At 40.5% G+C, this 20,515-nt stretch overlaps 1 protein-coding gene across 2 annotated transcripts in view; it reads left to right on the top strand.

Moving 5' to 3' along the window:
- The window catches only part of LOC149151315 (putative LRR receptor-like serine/threonine-protein kinase At1g63430), a 170,314-nt gene that overhangs the window by 92,105 nt on the left and 57,694 nt on the right, over nucleotides 1–20,515 (top strand). For both annotated transcript variants that reach the window (XM_089439384.1, XM_089439383.1), the window contains 3 exons: nucleotides 8,208–8,279; nucleotides 8,414–8,557; nucleotides 8,685–8,837. In XM_089439384.1, the coding sequence (XP_089295510.1) occupies nucleotides 8,208–8,279; nucleotides 8,414–8,557; nucleotides 8,685–8,837 (369 nt within the window). The remainder of the gene's footprint in view (nucleotides 1–8,207; nucleotides 8,280–8,413; nucleotides 8,558–8,684; nucleotides 8,838–20,515) is intronic.

Genomic DNA, 20,515 nt, shown 5'->3' with positions numbered 1-20,515 from the left:
GAGCCCCGAATGACAGTAGTAGGATGACAAATGTTGGTTCTAAATATGAAGATGCAATACGTACCTTTTGTAATAGTTGCACCTCATGTAGATCAAAATATTGCTCCATCTGTAGTATCCAATTTACTGGATCTTTGCCATCAAACTTCCTCATATCCTTCATGTCGAATTCTGTGGCTAAGCTTTTCTTGCAGTCTTTGATGAGGCTGGATGATCCTGTCAAGAAAAGATCATCCACATATAACACCAAGATTGAAGGCTCATTCTCTACGACAAGATAGTAGAAATTAGGATCTGCGTCACTCTTGACAAACCCCATCTTCTGCAAGTGGCCATCAATTCGACCATACCATGCTCTAGGTCCCTGTTTAAGCCCATACAAGGATTTCTTTAATCTGCATATATGAGATTTCTTCTCATGTGTCTCAAAACCCTCTGGTTGTTCAATGTATGCTTCTTCTTCTATCACCCCGTTCAAGAACACCGTCTTGAAATCCATCTGGTGAATCTCCCACCCCATCTGTGCTACAAGGGATATCACGGTTCTAATAGAAGTATACCTGGCTACTGGGGCAAAGGTTTCTTCGTAGTCTATCCCTTCCTTCTGAGCATACCCCTTAGCCACAAACCTGGCTTTGTATTTCTCCACACTGTCGTCTACAACATATTTGACTTTGTAGATCCATCTCGAACCTACCACTGACCTATCCTGAGGCCTAGGTACCACTTCCCAGACATCATTGACCATTATAGAACTGTATTCCTCCACCATAGCATCTACCCATACTTGATGTTGATTGACCTCTAGGAAACTAGAGGGTTCCCCAACCTGAGCTACTAGGGCTTGGTATCTTTCTGGTTGTCTTCACTCCCTTTTATCATTCCTGGGTGCACCAATGAAGTCCTCTACATCTCGTAGAATCTGTCAGAGTTCCCAACTCGTTTTTCCACTGGTAGTGGGTACATCTATCAGCTCTTCCTCTTTTTGAGATTCATCCTGTTCTGAAGTTTTGCCTTTAGGAGAATTGTTGGTACTAGTTTCTACTGGTCAAAGTGGTTGGACCAATGGATTGTCTTTTGACTGCTCCTCGGAAGGCATTTCTCGGGATTTCCTGAAAGCTCTGTCCTCCATGAACTTTACATCCCGCTGAACTACTACCTTCCTACTCCCTGGAAGATAGACTCTATATGCCTTAGCATTCTCACTATATCCCACAAGATATCCTTTCTCAGCAGTTTGATCTAATTTCTTTCTCTTTTCTTCGGGTATACGACAATACGCCAAACTCCCAAATATCCTGAAATGACTGACTTTAGGTGTCTTCCCGGTGAAGACCCTTTCCGGAGTGATTTTGCCCAATGCCCTGTGTGGAGTCCTGTTCTGGACATAAACTGTCGTGCTGCATGCTTTTGCCCACAGGAATTTGGGCATATCCTGATCATACAGCATTGCCCTAGCTGCTTCCACAATAGTCCTGTTTTTCCTTTCTGCTACTCCATTCTGCTCTGGATTGTAGGGAGCTGTCCACTCTCTTCTGATGCCTTCCCTAGCGCAAAAATCGGTGAAGTCCTTGTCAACGTACTCTCCACCATTGTCTGAGCGCAACACTTTTATCTTCTTTCCTGTCAGATTCTCTACTAGAGCCTTGAACTCTTTGAATCGACCAAAAACCTCATCCCTGGTTTTTAGAAAGTAGATCCAAGTTTTCTTGGAATGGTCATCAATGAAGGTGACGAAGTATTCGGCACCACTAAGAGCATTTATGGACATAGGTCCGCAGATGTCTGAGTGTATCAATCCTAGAACACTCTGAGCTCTATTGTTACTTCTGGAAAACGCTGCTTTGGCATACTTGCCTAGAGCGCAGCCTCTACATACATCATCTCATTTGGTACTTAATTATGGAACTCCTGGTACTGTTTTCCTAAGAATTCTCAGAGCCCCATGGTGTAAGTGTCCCATCCTCCTGTGCCATAGTTCATTCAAATCTTTATCTCCATTGCTGCCTATCAATGCTATTGGAGACTCTAACTATAATCTATATAGCCTGTTACTTCTGATACCAATCTGGGCCTTCTTTTTCCAACTCGGGTGTTTGACATATACTTTCCCCTTAATGAAGAAAATGTCATAGCCCTTGTTTTGAAGTTGAGATACGGAGAGTAATTTCACCCCCAATCCTAGCACATGCGGCAGATTGGTTGCTCAAAGCCGCTCTACTGCTACAGTTTGAAAGACTACAATACCTCTTCCTATGGGGGTACACTTTGCCTTATTTCACATGGTGATCTAAAAGTTCATCCTTTCTTCCTGATAATTTGAAAAACATTCTCGAATTCCCGTCATATGCCAAGAAGCTCCACTATCTATATACCAAACCTCAGAGGAGGCAGAGTTTGCTAGGCAAGCGACTTCTTCTTTCAGTCTGGAAGCTAACAAGAATAACCGTGATCCATGTCCCTTGTGCTTTCTTTTGGAAATCTGCGTGAGTCCCTTTGGGTTGATGCCTCTGCATCATGCTCCTGAGCCATAGCTGATTCTTCTCTCCTGTTGCCGGATCTCTGCTTTGATACCATGTGAAAATTTCTAACTTGAAATTCTACTACTGCAACTGATTTATTTCACCTACTTACTCTTCACAATAAGTTATTTATGAAATCCCTTCAACAAACATTAAAATAAATTCTACTACAGTTATCACATAATTACACAGAGAAAATAACAGCAATATACATGCACAAGAACCAATCACATCAACACAATTGTTTTTGGACAATTGTCCCCGGAAAAACCCAATGTGGGAAAACTGGTGCAGCAGATGAGGGTTTTATTAATCTTCAGCAACAATCGCTTTACAAGGAATGATTTTACAGAGAAATTGAGAGAAAACACCTGAGACTTTCCCCTGGAAACTTTCTGACACCCTGGAGACCCTTCTCCCACTTTTGCATCACTTCTGCATCACTCTGCGTGGTTTTGCATCCCTCTACGTGAGGGTTGTGTCTCCCTCTGCGTTGTCTCTCAATGCCCCTGCGTCACCTCCTCCTCAGTCACTGACTGCTGCTGATGCCCTCCTCTTCCTCCACCCTGCAACTCTCCCTCTGAAATCGATCTCCTTCTCTTTGAGAATCGATTTTCCTTGGGATACTGAGTATCTACCGGTGTGTCTCCAAATGATCCTCAAGTCTTCTCTTATACTTTTCCTGTTGATGAATCAACGGCTGAGATTAAGTCTCTAATCAATGGCTAAGATTAAAATAGACTTGATCCTCATCTCTTAGAAGCTTCTCACCCTTATCTTTATTAATACCCATTAATATTTTTATTTTCCTAAGTTTAGACTTAGGAACCCATTAAAAATATTAATTATTTTAATAACTCCTCATCCGGGTGGAATTTCTCCAAACGATTTCTGGGTCTTGGAGATCTCATGTGCCTTAGCCTCTCCACCAAATTTCAAGGCTAGAGCACATCCGATGCTACCCAAAATCAAGATTTTAAAGATTTCCGCTACGTATACGACTTTTGGCTGTTACAGAATATAGATTGAAACACCACTAAGGAAAACAAAAATGCCACTAAAAAACAACTAAAGCAAACAAAAATGACACTTTGCAAAACTTACCAAGAATCACTGCACTTGTGACCAAGATCGAATAAGAAGTCCTTGTGGTGAAAAAATGCACTCTGCCCGAAGTGAATAGTGATTGTGAGAATGAGCAATGAACTGGACAACTTATAAAACAATCAACATGCAAAGCAAGATAATGCATGATCACCACTTGTCGACTAATGAGTGAGTTAGTTACATTATGTGGAGAGGGCCCCTATTTTCTAGGAACGCCCTCAACATGCAAAGAAGGGCACATATTTGAGAAACAAGAGGGCACACTTTATGTTTACAAGGAGGGCGCAATTGTTGAGAGCAAGAAGTGCACTTAACTAAGAGAAGGAAGTGCACTTCTTTGGGATATAAGAGTGAACTTAGGCTCAAGAGGGCATTGTTTCCTCCAACAGTTCCTGTATGATCACTAAGTTTAGAAAGTACGCTTTTTCTAGGAGAAAATGTTGTGCTTTCTTGCTTTTGTGTGGAATGCATGTCAAGTGAAAAAAGCTAACACTAAGTCAAAGAAAATCTAGTGATTTTCCTATCTTTAGAAAGATGACACAAGTGCTTCCAAAGATAAGAAGACGACACTTAGGAAACTTTGACCTAGGAGGAAAAGAAACACTTAGGAATGATCAAAGGATGGTTGACACTTAGGAAAACATGAAATAATAACAAGAAGACACAAGATAGCTTGGAATGACGGTTCATGTAGGCTCCAAAAATGAATAAGGAAAAATTTTGGAGGGTCATTGTCGCAGCGACAACAAGACCTATCTGACAAATGCTTCCTAGTGGATATTGTGCCATCCCCACTTGCTCCTAAATGGTGCAATGGTAGGATGGGGATAGACAAGATTGTTAAAAGACATGTTTGATTTCTCATACATGAGAATCTGGTCAAAAACCTAAGACATGCCTCTTCATTACTAACTAACTAACCATTAGTTAATTAATTATTATTTATTATTATTATATTTATATTTATTATTTTTATATGAATTATATTCATAACAGGATCCCATAAAAATCCCTCAAAACCCCTCCATGACCCTTGATGATGTAATACTGCTCCTGTGGCCTGGCCATCACATACCCTAGAAATCCATCTTGGCTGTACTATAGAGGAAACTGAAAATGGGGACATTACAGATACAACTCTGACAGCAGAATGGTACTGCCCTCTCCAGTTGAGGAATCCGTTTTGGCAGTGATAAAGAAACTGCTCCGAACATGTTATTGACATAAGGGATGAGGCTTATTTCAGGTCTTGTCAGGATATTTTGGAGGATACAGGTTCATAGTTCCAGGTACAAAGGCAAACTAAGGTTTTAAATGTCATATCTGGCATGGCTTATTGATTATGCAATGGTGGAACACACTGGTCCATGTTATAAACAGTCCTGGTTACTTCAGAGTAAAGTTTTCAATGCTGTAATGATAGTATCCCTGAATGCTGGAAGTCTTAGTCTCAACATGACTGCTGCGTGTAATGTTCTTCTTCACGATGCTTGTTTGAGTCCAGCAACTGAAGGAATTAGTCTCATATTTTGATCCTGAAAGCAGCCTCCAAAATGTTTTGTTCATCTACAAACTTATTGTTTAGAAGCCTGGAATATGCAATGAACACATCTGGAGACAGGGCTGCTGTCTTTGGCATGCTGTTTTGCAGAAAGTCTTCCGGACAAGCCATATAGATGTGATTTAAAGGTGGACCGTCATCATTATCAGCTCCAAGAATGGATAACTCAGATGAGGACTGGAAGATTAGGAGCAAAATTCAATCATTACATATACAAAGACCCAGATTTCGAAGAAAAGGCTCAGAAGGATGTTTTCACTTGGTAATGTGGCAGCAGAATAGCCATCATTCAAATTAAGTGTGGCTGATTACAAGGAACTAACTAGAGATGATGCAACGCAGAAATGGTCATTTTCTCATGGGGTTTTTTACAGCTTGGACTGCTCAAAATGTAAACATTAGAAATACTGATCGAATCCTCTTGAAACAGAAGTTCCAGCTGGCTACGAGAATCCTTGGGTCTGGGAAACCGTGGGTTGTCAGATGAAAGCAAGGGAATTTGGATGGTGGAGGATGAATCCTGGGACAAAAATTACCCACTGTCACGTTAGCTCTTCCACAGTGCTATCTCGCTTGACCTCTTCTCAATGTTCACGGGATGCTGCAACCATGGTGGGGTGGTGATGATGCGTCTGCACCATTGAACTTGGTGGGAAAAGGTGCTTTTGAAGTAATCTGACTGTTGACATCCACTTTGAATTTGAAGTCAATATCTCTAAACCTTGTACGCATGGCATTGGATAAAGGTGACAGTTACTTGGAGGCTAATTCTCATTTTATCGGTGTTTTTTATTACTTGGAATTTTCTGAGTTGGTTGGCCTTGGGAATCACTCCTGCTCAGTTAATTTTCTTCTACACCCGTCTCCATAACCCACAGAATTCAAGGCACTACAGTCACAAACAAAATTTTAAGAGTTTCTCATCATTGCTTTTGGAGATTTACATGTGGGTCTGCACTTCGTAAGTGCAGATTTGAGGTGTTTGAGAGCAGATTTGCACAAAGAATTTTAGCAAATTAATGATTATAAGAGCTGATCTGAACATTAGCTTGATGTCCCATCAATTTCTCAGCAGAATTTAAGTGTAACAATTGAATTACAGCAAACTAATTTTCCGATACAAAGTGTCGTTGATGGTCAAAGTCATTTTTTTTGCACTTTAGATCACATAAGGATTTCTCCTGAGGGTAGAAAAGCACTAGCCCAAAGTGTAGAGGGAGTATACAATAGGTGACAATGTACCCTCCCTAGTTCCCTTTTAATTGGATGGCTTCTAAGCGTTAATTGTACAGAGAACTTGGAACTTGAGAATGTATGCCTTTATATATGCAACCATTTGCCCTATGAAGCTCTATAGTTGGATCTTCTTTGCCTGGCTTCAACCTTGTAAAATTTTGAGCAATCCAATTATTTATCAGGAAAATAACACTTCTCAAACTACATTTCTCTAAAGTTTGTTTACAGAGTTTGCAAATCTTATTGCACTCCGAAGTTGCAGGATGCTTTTTTTGCTTTTATCAAACCTGCAAAGCGCACAAAAATTTCGACCATGTTTTGGTAGGTGCCTAGAACTCACCCACTATGTCACTCTTAAATTGGTGAAAGTCAGTTTGTGTTTCCAGGGAACCTTTATTTTCCCTAGAAAAATGAGGGCAATCAGATGATCATTATATCTAGTTGCATTGACAATAGAGAGTCAATTTAGAACACAAAAAATAGTGTGCACATTCTAGAGCAGATGTAATGTTATGTTGTGCTTTTATTACTTTAAATAGGACACTTTTTTTCAAAAGCAACATCAACAACAATTGAATGGTTATCATGGTTGTAATATAGTTAATATGGATACTTTTTTTCAAAAGCAACATCAACAACAATTGAATGGTTATCATGGTTCTAATATAGTTAATATGGATTCAGAATAGCCAAGAATTGTATAGTGTGAGGCCATGTTATATGTATCTCCTAAGAGGCCAGACACATCCCCCAGGGTCTGTATGTCTGTATCCCATGTCTCAAATACATGACACACTTAGGCAGGTGTTGGACATGAGTTTGACACATTTCCTAAAAAAAACAAGACACGTGGAAAACTTGATTCTGACACATGACCTATCATGTCTTGAGTGTTGGACGTGCAAGGAACCAAAACAGAACTAGAAAAGCAATTTCACCTCCTTTTTTCACTTCCAGCCACAGGAAAATGCTCTAACATTGTGTAGGTAAAGAAGAAAAAAGGAGGTGAAATTGTCGTTTCTCCAATTTTAGTGTTCTTCTTTTATACCACAAAGGTTAAAGGAAAAAGGGAAGAACGCCAATTTTGGTGTTCATCCCCTTCTCCAAGTCCATCTACTGCTGTCACTACTCTGTCTGCTTGAGGAGAAGCTGTCGGCACTGCAAACCACTATGCTATAGGAGAAACTGCCGGCACTGCAAACCACTTTGCTATAACAAGACACCAAGCTCAAGAAAGAACATATCCACCGTATCTGCTATCTGCTCTATTTTGTATTTTGCCATTGGCATGTCTACCTGTAATATTAGTGTCTATGTAATACATTGTGATTTCGATGACATCAAGGGACTCAATGAGAAAACTGTAGTTCTAACTTCTAAACTACTATTTTATGTGTGTTGATTCTTGAATACTCCAATTTCTTGTATGTTTGATGTAGGAATTAGTTGCATCAATATTAATATTTTGTAAATGTTCTAAATTTTTTGAATATATATATATATATATATATATATATATCCTTGTCACATTTCGAATGTTGCTGTGTCCTGTGTTGGACGCTCGTATCCACGTCTCTTGCATGTCCCAAGTCCTGGTGTTGTGCCACCTAGAATCCCATGATGAATTGAATCACAGATCCATTTTTAATTTCAAATGAGTAGAATTGGAAGAACATTTGATGTTGAGTCTCTCCAAGTTGTTTGAATCAGTTGTTTTCTTTTGATGCATTGTATACTTGAGATTCAAAGTACTCGAATAAGTTTAAGAAATTTATATGCAGAAATCTTCCATACACATCTCTTAAAGGGGTTCTAGCACCAGAATTGGGCCTTCTAGCTTCGCTGCAGACACTGTAAGTGCCTATTACTCAAATGAAGCTTGCACATGAGCCAAGTTTTTGTACAGTAATAAGTTAATCTAGGAATATGAACACGTTTGCCGAACTGTTGACATGAACAACCTCGAGCAAATTGGTATCTTATGCAGGAACCTTCGTGCAAACAATATTCTGGGTACCATACCAAGAGAACTTGGTCGACTAAAGAATCTACAGAATTTGGATCTGGCTTTGAATCGGCTTAGTGGTGCCATTCCCAATGAAATTGGAAATTTGTCAAACATTGCCAGAATGTAAGATAAATCCAATCTGGTGCACTTTGATCGACCCCGATGCTGGATATTATTAACAAATGCATTAGCATGTCTCTCTTTTGATTATTTTAAATGCACTCACATAAGTATATACCTTCTTGTGCAGATTCCTGGAGGGCAATAATTTGGCAGGCACCATACCTCCAGAACTTGGGGATTTGGAGAAACTTGAAGAATTGCGTCTGCAGAGCAACAGGCTGCAAGGAACTATTCCTGGAGACAGTCAACCAATGAATATGACTCCAAAGCTTCAAGGACCGTGAGTGCACAACACTAGTTTACATTTAACTTTCATGAATGAGATGAAGTAGAGTGACCAAGAGTATTGATGTTCATCAATTTAACTTTCATGTATGAGATGAACTAGGACTAGCAAGAGTGCAGAATAAATTAATTATAAAAAAATAAAGTACGCAAATAATAAAATAATATACTGCTGTACAGTACCTAGATAGGAAATGACTCCATGCATGTAACAACAATTACAAGATATGGGCACCATTCTCCCTTTTCACTCACCATAAATTCTCTTAAAATCCAGATATGGATGTTATCTGATTCTGCGGTCATGGGTGTTGTGTGAAATCCTGGCTGGGAATGGAATAGTTCTCAATAATAAAGTTATGTGATTGACATATTATTTCACAAGTGTTTGTGAATAACTTGTGAAAATGCTCTTTGTAGGTTGTGGACCTTGGATCAATGTTACATTTCTCGTTATCGGCAATTTATCGCCAGGGGTCCCAAATCTTAGTTATTAGCAATATCGGGGAAATTATCCGGAAACTTAAAAAATAAAAAAATACTCATTTTTTCTCAATTTTTTAAACTTGTAAAGCAACATCAACATCAAACAAACACATTGTCACATATATATGAAGATAAAACTACTCTATAAAATGTATAAGATGTCAAGTGGTACATCAAACATCGATACTTAAATATGATATTTGTCTTCGTGAAAAATCGGTCACCTGATTCCTATTGTAGCAATTGGAAATAATTCTCCTAATTGTTAATTAAATTTAACAATTTATTTATTGTGAGCTACAACAAATACTAAATCAATCACACTACAACCTACACAAATAAACTACGAAAGAAATAAACACATAAACACCAGAAGAAATACTAACACGCACACATAAAATGACAGTTATTTTTGGACCAATGTCCTTGGAAAAACCCTCGAGAAAACCGGTGCAGCAATTGAGGGTTTTATTATTATGCAGCAGTGAAATAATCTGAGTACAATTGGATGTCAAAACTGGCAATCCTATGAGATATACTGGCAAGAAAATCTTGAAGAGAAATTCCTCACTCCACAGGCAAATCCCGACACTGACCTCAGCTCAAATTGAGCGTCCAAACTGCCTCTGCGTAGTCACTATGTCACCCTAGTGTAGTTGTTGCTACTCTTAGTTTGGAACATCTTCTCCTCAAGCCATCTAATCAGCTATTGTCTGGGAAAACGTCTCCCCTGCCCTCTGGAACCTCTGCCCAACTTCTGGCATTGAAATTTTGCTTCTCCCCAACAATTCAACTTTGCCTCTAGAGGCTATTGTGCTGCTTTGCATCAGCCTCACTGTGGCTTCTCTGCCTCTCTGTAAATGCACTCACTGGATCAGGTAATTTTCCTTCGGCTTCACGGTCTCTACCCCTCTCTCACTGCTTTGATTTCTCTGGCTCTCTAACAACTAAATGTTGCTACTCAGGAAATCAATCTGCTCATGAAATCGAATTGCTCAAGTGTTTTCTCCAGAGTCCAAGCCCCATCGATTTCTTCTTATAATCCTTTGTTGAGACTTCAACGACGAAGATTAGATCTTAATCGATGGCCATGATTAACTTGAAATCGATCCTTGTGAGTTTTTAGAACATTCCCGCCATAACTTAATTAATTCTGATTAATTAGTCATATTTCCTACGTTTAGACTTAGGAAATATTTTAAAAACGACTAATAATCTAATTAAGTCATTTCTAGGTGGAATTTCCATAAACGATTTATGGGTTTTGGAGATTTCATGTATTCTAGCCTCTCCACAAAATTTCGTGGCTAGAACACATCCGATGCTACAAAAACTAACACTCCCTCTTAACGAGGAATGTGTTCTAGTGCTGCTGCGTCCTGTAGCAATACCTTGTCTCTGCATCATCTCCTGTCACGCTATTGATGTCTGGCTGCTACTACCCACCAACTATTGTGCAACTCTGATATGTGTTGCATCTATGCTGCTGCTGACCCTGCAAAACTATTGCCAGCATTGCACCTGCACCGCAACTCCCTCTCCATCTGTTGCTGCTGCAACTGCAACATATACAACTGAATAGCATCCTAAACACTGAATCAACTGTGATCAATATGATGCGTATTTCTCCCGAGTCTTTGACTATTGCTAGTATCTGCGCTATCATTGAGGTATTTGCGCTGCTGCTGACTCTGCACTGTGCCACCTGCACTGCTGCCAACTTTGCACTGCCCTCCCTAACATCTGATTGCAACTAGACTCTGCATCTGTCATTGTGGCATCTGATTGCATCTACTTCCATTGATCCATCCTGCTACAAGATACTGTGGGCCCTGTAGTAAGGTATTGATTCAAGAGGTGGACCTCCTCAAGAATCCTGCCCATTTGTAGCACTCTGGGGCTATAGCACCAAGTCACCCCATTTGACTCCTGGGGGTATGTCAGCAAACATGGTGAAGTCTTCTTCCAGTCTGGAGGAAAGCCTATCGATTTCTACTGATGTTGCCTATTGGTCCTACTTCTCTTCCTTGTCCTTCTTCCTAAGAGGTCACTGGGTGCTATAGTGGCCAAGCTCACCACATCTGAAGCACTTGACCTTTGACAAGTCCTTCTTCTTTCGCTGCTCCCCCTATCCTTGACTGGGACCCTTTGATCCGAGGGCCACATTCTCCTCCTCCTTCACCTGCTTCGATCCGTTGTTGCTGCCATTGATGGAGCTCTTCAATAGAGCTCATCTCAACTACTCTTGCTGCAAATCGACGCACATCCCGTCCCACCTTGGCAAGGTTTCTCTGCCCAAAATGCTTTTGACGAATCCCTGTCACTCCTCGGAGACACTGTTGAGTGCCAATCACACTAGCTTTGTGGCTTGAGGCGCTGCCCCAACAACTGACAACTGATCCCGGATCTCTTGAATCCTAGTGAGGAAGGGGTCTATGCTTTCCCCTTTCTCCATTTTGGTGCATCTCAACTTTTCCTCCAAGTACATCTTTCGTTGCTCGGAAGTGCATTGGTATAGCGTGGAAAGTATATCCCACATCTCCTTGGTTATTCCCTTGGTCACTATGTGTGATACAACATGATCCTGGACACCATCTAGGATCAATCTCTTCGCCCTCGCCATCTCCTTTTGGTATTCCTTCAGCTGATTTGCATCCATGGGGGTAGCTACCACTGCATCAATATATGGCTTCAGGCCATATTCATCTAGAAGGAAGGACATCCTTGCCTTCCAGATGACATAGTTGGAAGCACCGTCCAACCTGTCCTGATCTCGAAGTCCGACAGTGGCCATCTCAAAATGATGTCGAAAATCTCCTCTTCCCTTCTGCTTAGCTGTTGCTCATCTATTCGCCCTCCCTTCTGGAGTGAGGAACTCTGCACACAACGACTGTTGATCTGCTAAGGAATTCGAACTTCTTGAGACTAGAAGTTCCCTAAGGAAGATTTTCCCTCAGTGTGTGCTCTTCTTCCTTCTGACGCTAGTTCTGATCCAACAAACTGTTGTATCCAGCTAGAGATTTGCTCTGCAAAAAATACTAGCTGCTCCCTCTGCCTCTGCAAACCCTCGTCTGGAGAGATCAAATTTTTTTGTCCCTCTCAAAAAAATCAATTTCTCCTCAAGAATTTGTCCTCTTGGCCAAGGTGACTACACTGCCTTTAGGGTTTTGAACTTCTGCCTCTCAATGAACAACGAAACTCCTCCTTTGCTACTAAGCACTCTGGTTGCTCAACTTAGCTCCGATACCATGTGAAAAAACGGTCCCCCGATTCTTATTGCTGCAACTGGAAATAATTCTCCTAATTGTTAATTAAATTTAACAATTTATTTACTATGAGCTACAACAAATACTGAATCAATCACACTGCAACCTATACAAATAAACTGCGGAAGAAATAAACACATAAACATTGGAAGAAATACTAACACACACACACATAAAATGTCATGCTCATTTGGGGTAGCATCGGATGTGCTCTAGCCACGAAAATTGGTGGAGAGGCTAAGGCACATGAGATCTCCAATACTCTGAAAGGGTTTGGGTAGATTCTAAACAGTTTGGGAGATATTAAAATAATTAATATTTTTAATGAAGTCCCTAAGTCTAAACTTAAGGAAAATAAAATATTAATGTGAATTAATATAAAACTATGTTAGAATGGTTCAAAAGTCATGGATGAAGCCAGATCTTATCTTAGCCGTTGATTAGGGACTTAATCTCGGCTGTTGATTTGTCAACGAGAAAAGTATAAGAGGAGGCTTGAGGGTCACTTGGAGAACACACTGAGGGAGACCAGTCAGTTCAATTTCTGGAGCGGGGTTATCTGAGAAATTGAAGCAGTGGTCTGGTGAGCAGTCAGGAGGCAGCAAGTACAGAGCAAAGAGGTGGGATCAACCACTAGAGATCAGTGTTGAGGCAGGAGAGGCAGACACAGGGCTTTTTAGGCAGACGCAGAAGTAGCAGAAGACTGCGCAGTCACTAGCTGGGCCTGCATGGGTGACACAGAGAGGCCCAGGGCTAACACAGTCAAGCAGGGGCTGATGCAGAGGGTTTGAGAGCCATGCAAAGGTCAACCGGGCTGACACTAGGATTGGGAGAAGTGCTATATAATTATTTCTCTTTGTGGGTAAGCCAGTTTGGCACCTTGTTGTATTGAAGAATTGTTGAATAATAAAATCCTCCCTTGCTGCACCGGTTTTCCCACATTGGGTTTTTCCAGGGACTGTTGTCCAAAATATCTGTGTCAATGTGTTAATGCTTGTGCATATGTTTGTTTCTGTATTATGGTGTGATATCTGTAGCAGCGTTTATTATAATGTTTATTGAAGTAATTTCATAAATAACTTATTGTGGAATAAGTAGGAAAAATAAATCAGTTGCTGTAGTGATAGAATTTTCACATGTCACAATTATTTTTGGACCAATGTCTCTGGAAAAACCCAACTCGGGAAAACCAGTGCAACAACTAAGGGTTTTATTATTATGCAGCAGTGAAATAATCTGAGTACAATTGGATGCCGAAACTGGCAATCCTACAGAGAAATACTAGCAAGAAAATCTAGTGAGGAGAAACTACTCACTCCACAGGAAAATCTCGGCACTGACCTCAGCTCAAATTGAGCTGTCCAAACTGCCTCTACGCAGTCACTGCATAACCCTGACACAATTGTTGCTTCTCTCAACTTGGAACAACTTCTCCTCAAGCCGTCTGATCAACTGCTTTCTGGGAAAACGTCTCTCCTGGCCTTTGGAACCTCTGCCCAACTTCTGGCATTGAAATTCTGCTTCTCCCCAACAATTCGACTTTGCCTCTAAAGGCTACTGCGCTGCTCCGCGTCAACCTCTTTGTGGCTTCTCTGCCTCTCTGCAAATGCACTCACCGGATCAAGAAATCTTCCTCTGGCTTCACTATCCCTGCCCCTCTCTCACTGCTTCGATTTCTATGGCTCTCTCTTCGACAACTGAATGCTGCTACTCAGGAAATCGATCTGCTCATGAAATCGAACTGTTCAAGTGTTTTCTCCAAGCCCCATCAACTTCTTAAATCTTCTGTTGAGACTTCAGTGGCCAAGATTAGATCTTAATCGATGGCTAGGATTAACTTAAAGTCGATCCGTGTGAGTTTCTAGAACATTCCCACCATAATTTAATTAATTCTGATTAATTAGTCATATTTTCTAAGTTTAGACTTAGGAAATATTTAAAAAACGACTAATAATCTAATTAAGTCATTTCTAGGTGGAATTTCCAGAAACGATTTTTGGGTTTTGGAGATCTCATGTAGTCTAGCCTCTCCACAAAATTTTGTGGCTAGAACACATCCGATGCTACAAAAACTGGCAGTCTTGACTCTCCTAAGTCAAAAGTCTTAATAAGATCAAAGAAAATTGTATCAAAACAAAAAGGTGTATCTCATGAGATGATCATCATGAGGCATCTAGATACTACAAGTCTACAAGGCTAATCATGATGCACTAAAATAGCAAGTTTCAACGATTCCCTATATCCCTTTTATGGGCAAAGGTCATTCTTCTTCTAGAAGAAGTAGGTGGATGTGTTGAGCCTGAGCTTGAAGTGGAAGGTGAAACTCTTGGGGGAAATTTGGAAGATGAAGTGTGATGTCTTTTGCCTCTTCTCCTAGTTGGCAGTGTTTGTGGAGGTGGTTGTGGTAGCAGTGGTTGTGGCTCTGGCACACTCTCAAATTCACCCCCCTGCTCTAAATTAGTCTCTCCTACAAGTGGAGCATCCTCCTTCTCCTCGACCTCTTCCATGATAAGCTTCTCAGTCTCCACCCTCAACAGATTCGTGGTGTCAAATGCCTCCAATGAAATGGCCTCTATATCACGTACTTTGTTTATCTGCTTGACCCATAACCTGAGATTGTAGTAGACATATACCATGTCATTGAGGCAGTGGACATCTAGCCTACATGAGGGGCATTTTGTGCTTAATCATTAGAGGAATCAAGATCCAGGAAGATGTCCCACGTATGCCACAAATTAAATTAATGAACTTATAAACAACATTAAATTTAAATTTGAAGTTTCTAACCTGTTGTGCTTCTTGAAGTGTATCTTTTCAAAGACACTCCAATTGCGCTCCCACGTTGAAGAGCTGCAAGTTTGACTTAGCACTCGAATGACAAGTTTTGCAACTCTGGGACTCTTCTACCATAGTTTTCCCACCAAACATCTACAACAAATAAATGGAAAGGATTCAAATTTCCAAGGAAAGATAATGACTTATATTTCAATTTTCCATTAAGTAAAAAATGTCAAAATTTCAAATAGAATCATAGATAGTCATAGAAAGGAAACACATTGAAATTTGAAAGTGAAAATTGAAATAAATTTTACTTGTAGCTTACCTAGCATCCTAGCAGTCCTATCTTGGATAGCCATATCATACCCAAATGTCCCAGAACTCAACTTATATACCTCAAGTTGTTTGGAAATCTCATTGCGTTTAGCAGAAGTCAACACCATCCTCTAAATACATTGGTAAAATCCATCCATAACCTCTGCATCAAACCTAAATCCACTTGCATAAAAGAATGCAGGGTTGAGGTAGAGCCCCGTTGCATGAATCGGACGATGGAGAGTGGTGTTCCATCACTCATCAATCACACCCCATATCTCATCTCGTCTAGTGAATGCCTCTTCCCCCTTGTCCTCATAGTATCGATGGAGAACTCCCTTGGCCTTATCCATGGCCTCATACAAGTAGCCTATTATGGATTTCTCACCATCAACCAAGCAAAGAACCTTTACTAAAGGTTCACTGATAGCACACAACTCCTCCATTCCCATCCAAAAACTCTAATTATGTCTCACACGTTGGACTATGGTTTTCCCATCCACTTTAGTGCTATAGACACAAGCATTCCACTCATCTATGAGAAACATCCTCTACAACACCATCATCAAATTGTGGAGAGATTGAAGAGAAATGAAGTTAGTTGCAAACACTGTTTTATAAGCCGGCCGATTCGAAACCGATTCGGCCGAGTCGAACCAAGTCATTAGCCTGAGGAGTGACCCGGCCACCTAACCGGTTCGGTAGACCGAGTCACACATGACTCGGCCGAGTCATGTGTGACTCGGTCAACCCGGCCGAGTCCGTTATGACTCGGCCGAGTCACACTTGGGACGGCTGGGCAGCGTAAAAAGTTAGAAAAAATTCATTTTTTTGGTATTTTTTCAAATGTTTAATGCAGTTTATCAGAGAAAATTGCACTTGATTGTTACCTTGCTTTAGTGAAATACTAAGTGTGAACATACTAACACCATAATTATTTTATTAAAGTCACTATGTTTCAGCCTTCAGGAGTAGATGATAGGCCCTGTAGATATTAAAGACCCAATAACCCCTAAGATCTTCCCCAATGCAGTGTTCTAAAGTAACGTTTCAGTAAAAGTGTAATAATATGCAAAAAGCCTTACTCAAAACAAAAGAGTTTAACAATCTGAGACTTCGTTATTCAAAGAGTTAGATTTGTCCTTCACATGATTGAAAATCTCCAATTAATTCTTAGAACTCTAAAGCCTAATTTTTACCCCTGTTTTGATAATTAACGTAAGACACTTTTCCTATGCCACCAATGGAACAAGCATTAAAAAAATTGTTATTACAGAAAACATGGCAATCTGAGAGATCAAACTGCATATCAATAGCATGGATTATAGTGCAGCAATTGCATACCGTATCATAATCCAAGGAGAAAAACACAATTTTTTCATCAGCTGCCCCAGTGACACCACCTCTGCACTCTTCATCTAGGGCGAGGCTTAGAACTGAATCAAGATCAAAAGGTGAAATGTTAACAACCAAAGAAACATGCCAAATCTTTCCTCACTCTAAGCTATTTCTATGATGAGGAGCCATGGGGCCCCTTGTCTGACTCTGATAATGATGATCCAGAGATTGGTCGAGATGATCTTGGCTCCTCTGGCAGTAGCTACTAGCCAGTAGTACTAGTATTGTAGTCTGGTCACCATCACAGTTTACTTTTGTTGTAGAGGCCATTTCTAGCCTCCTTGGTTATTTGTAATTTCGTATTTTGTTTTGAGTCTTTGATCATGTATGACAGTTGACTATGTATTGCCATTGGGTACCATTTTGATATAGTGGATTGGTTCATGAGCCTACTTTGATCATATGTTGTCTTCCATCTATATTATAATGCTGTGTGTTTGGAAACATGAATGAAAATCTTTAAAATTATGTTTAAAATATTTAAAATTATGTTTTTTAATAAAAAAAATAAATATTTAATGTGTCTTTTACAACGACCGAGTCATTGAAATCGAGCCGGCCGAGTCATTACCGTTTCGGAGTTGGAGTCGGAGTCGATCCTCGGCCGAGTCGGAGTCGGAGTCGGAGTCTTAAAACATTGGTTGCAAAACATGTGATAGCAAGACAAACCAACCCCTTGCACTCTATGAATTGTCTCATGAGTGTTAGAATGAATTTATGATTGTAAATATATTTTTTAACACTCCTAGCCGACTTAACAATTTCTTTGATACAAATAATTTTTCCCATGTCCTCTAACATCAAAGTCAATGCAATGGGTAACACAAGGAGTCCAATAGAAGCTTCAATACCTCTCCATGAGTAACTTTCTAGCAACACTGTGATATCCCCAATTTACTGAATTTCATAGGAATAACCAATTTTGAAAATTTTGGCATTGGAGGCATTTTTGACATTGGGACTTAGGAGAAAGGGAGAAAATTGCAGCCTTAGTGGAATATGGGGGCCATAAGGAGGCAATTCAAACACCAAAAGGCAATTCGGACTTGTGGAGGAGGAGAGAGGAAAAGGAGGTGCGAGTTAGTGGAAAATGGGGTCCACCAAGGGAGAGAGGGCCAACAATTATAAATAAGACAAGGAGACCTTCATTTAGGGATCTTTTGTCTACCACATTTTAGAAATCGAACTCTCTTGGACGTATTTAGCATAGGGAGAGGAGTCTTGTTTAGCACAGGAGTTCTAAGTGGAATCTCCACCTTCATTTCGGAGAAGTTTGATTGTCTCCTTAGTGAGTAAATTTGGGTGTTCATTTCGGGCATGTTACCCACCATTTTGTGGGTGATATCCCTAGGAGATTTTTTTTCTTTCTCCAAGATGGTCCTTAGCCGGCAACCAGCGGCCCCTTGTAGCCACCAACGAGCTCATTGTGCCATTTTTGCGCCACCTGAGCCAGCCATGTGGTAACTCGTCCATCTACCATGATCGTATGTTTAAAGGTGGACCTCCTGAACCTACAGGTATGCCTTGTCATTTGGTAATTGAGTATTGTAGTTTGCTTATCATGGACACTTTTGGGCATGGATTAATAGGGGATTCAGTGGAAAGAATGGGTTAGGTTTGTGCCCTTGTCCCCTAGACCCCTTGTGGATATTAACCTTGCATTCTCGTCACCTGGGATCTCTTTTACTGACCATTTGGCTTTAGGGATGGTATTTCATGGCAAACCCCGATTTTGGTTGCATGGTCCCGCTCCCTTATCCACTTATGTTACCCTCTCTCCATTCACTATTACCCCATTCATCATTTCTCCCACCTGGGTCCACATAGGGTTAGCTTGCCCCTTCCCCTCGTCCACATCTTGGGTCATTCTTGGAATGATGCCTCAGAGGTTGATGCAACTAAAAAGAAAGACAAAAGCATATTTGGCCACATTCAACAGGAAAATGTACCACAAAATGCAACAGATGGCCGAGACAAACACATTTAGGACGTGGGCAAAAGCTAATACATGAGCTCTACCCCATCATCATGGCCATCACCCTGGTTCCTACAAGTTCTATGGGCCTCCTTCATCATATAGGAACCCATGATTGTCCCAACCCCTGGTGGGCAATGAACCGCCTTACCTTAAAAGGGGGTATTCACTTCTATATCTTATGCATCATGCTCTTACCCCTGTTAGCGCTTGAATTTGGCCTCAGGCTGAAAAAGACAAAATCCAAGGCAACATCAAACCACTTAGCCTCGTAGCTAGCCCTACGGGGCAGGAGAGGGCTCTCTCCGGGTCTATCTCTGCAAAAGGTTTTCAAAAGGGTAGAGATGACCAATATAGAACACTAGATTTTAGGCTAGTAAACTGATAGGGGAAGTTTGATTTTAAGTTTTTAGAGTTTTGGTGGAAAACTGAGCACAACAATTTTGGGTGCGGGGATGAGACACAGTTTTTGCAGAGGTCTTTTTGGGGCAAGGTAGGAGATTGTCTTGATGCCTTTGAATTAAGTGAATGGATAGAAATGACCGGTGAGGGGCTAAAGAGAGCAAGAAACTTTCGAGAATTCTCTTTAGACAGAGGAAAACATAGATATTAAGCAAACTTAAAGGCAGAGCATATAAATTATGAATTCTACCTTAACACTTCATTTACTTAATGTGCAGAAAAGAGAAGTTGGAAAATGATACACATAACACACTTACAAGTACAAGAGAGAAGCACACCATCAACACAAATAACCACAGGAATCCCAAATAGTGCTGCAAAACCTTGGTCTTTCCTTTGCCAAAATTGCAGAGATACAAAGAGTAATACAGTCTAAGCTTATCCCTCAAGAGTCCAACCATGAAAATGACTAAGAAAGTACATAATATAGGCAAGCTAACACCTTTCCTTGCCTCTAGGAGTCGAGCTCATCCTTCTAGGAGCTGTTTCAACCAATTCTAAACTGAGCACTAAAATATAGGCAGTCAAAACAACTTGCCTCTATAAGCTAGGAAACCAATTCATTCATTAAATTTTTGACTTTTTATGAATGAATCTTCTAGAAGAGATAAATAAGTGCCATGACATCATAAAATTACATCAATTACATCAAGGAGGATGAAAAATCACTCCAAAAAGTCAAAACTAGTCAAATCTGCGTTTTGCTGAGCTATAGGTGAAAATCTGGCAAATTTCCCTGATGCGTAGCGCCCCAATTCTCTACGCGTAGCGCGCCTTTGAGCCAACTTTTGAGGCACTTCCCGGCATCCAAATGAGGCAAAAGTAGGCTTGTTGGAAAGGTCTGGATGTCTACTTTCCAACCCAAGTGGAATTTCTCAATTTGGTGTCCATTTGCCCCTCCAAAATTGCAATCTCCCAAGACTGCTTCTTGTGTGTCCAAAAAGTGGCAGAAAGTCATTTTTTGCATGTTTTTTGACCTTCTGAGGGCTCAAA

The sequence above is a fragment of the Pinus tabuliformis genome, chromosome 9 (assembly GCF_031772625.1).
Source record: "Pinus tabuliformis cultivar Carrire ecotype Pingquan chromosome 9, CPIR1, whole genome shotgun sequence".
In the NCBI taxonomy this organism is placed as follows: domain Eukaryota; kingdom Viridiplantae; phylum Streptophyta; class Pinopsida; order Pinales; family Pinaceae; genus Pinus; species Pinus tabuliformis.
The sequence above is the reverse complement of the archived record's forward strand: the minus strand, read 5'-3'. Positions and strand labels throughout refer to the sequence as shown.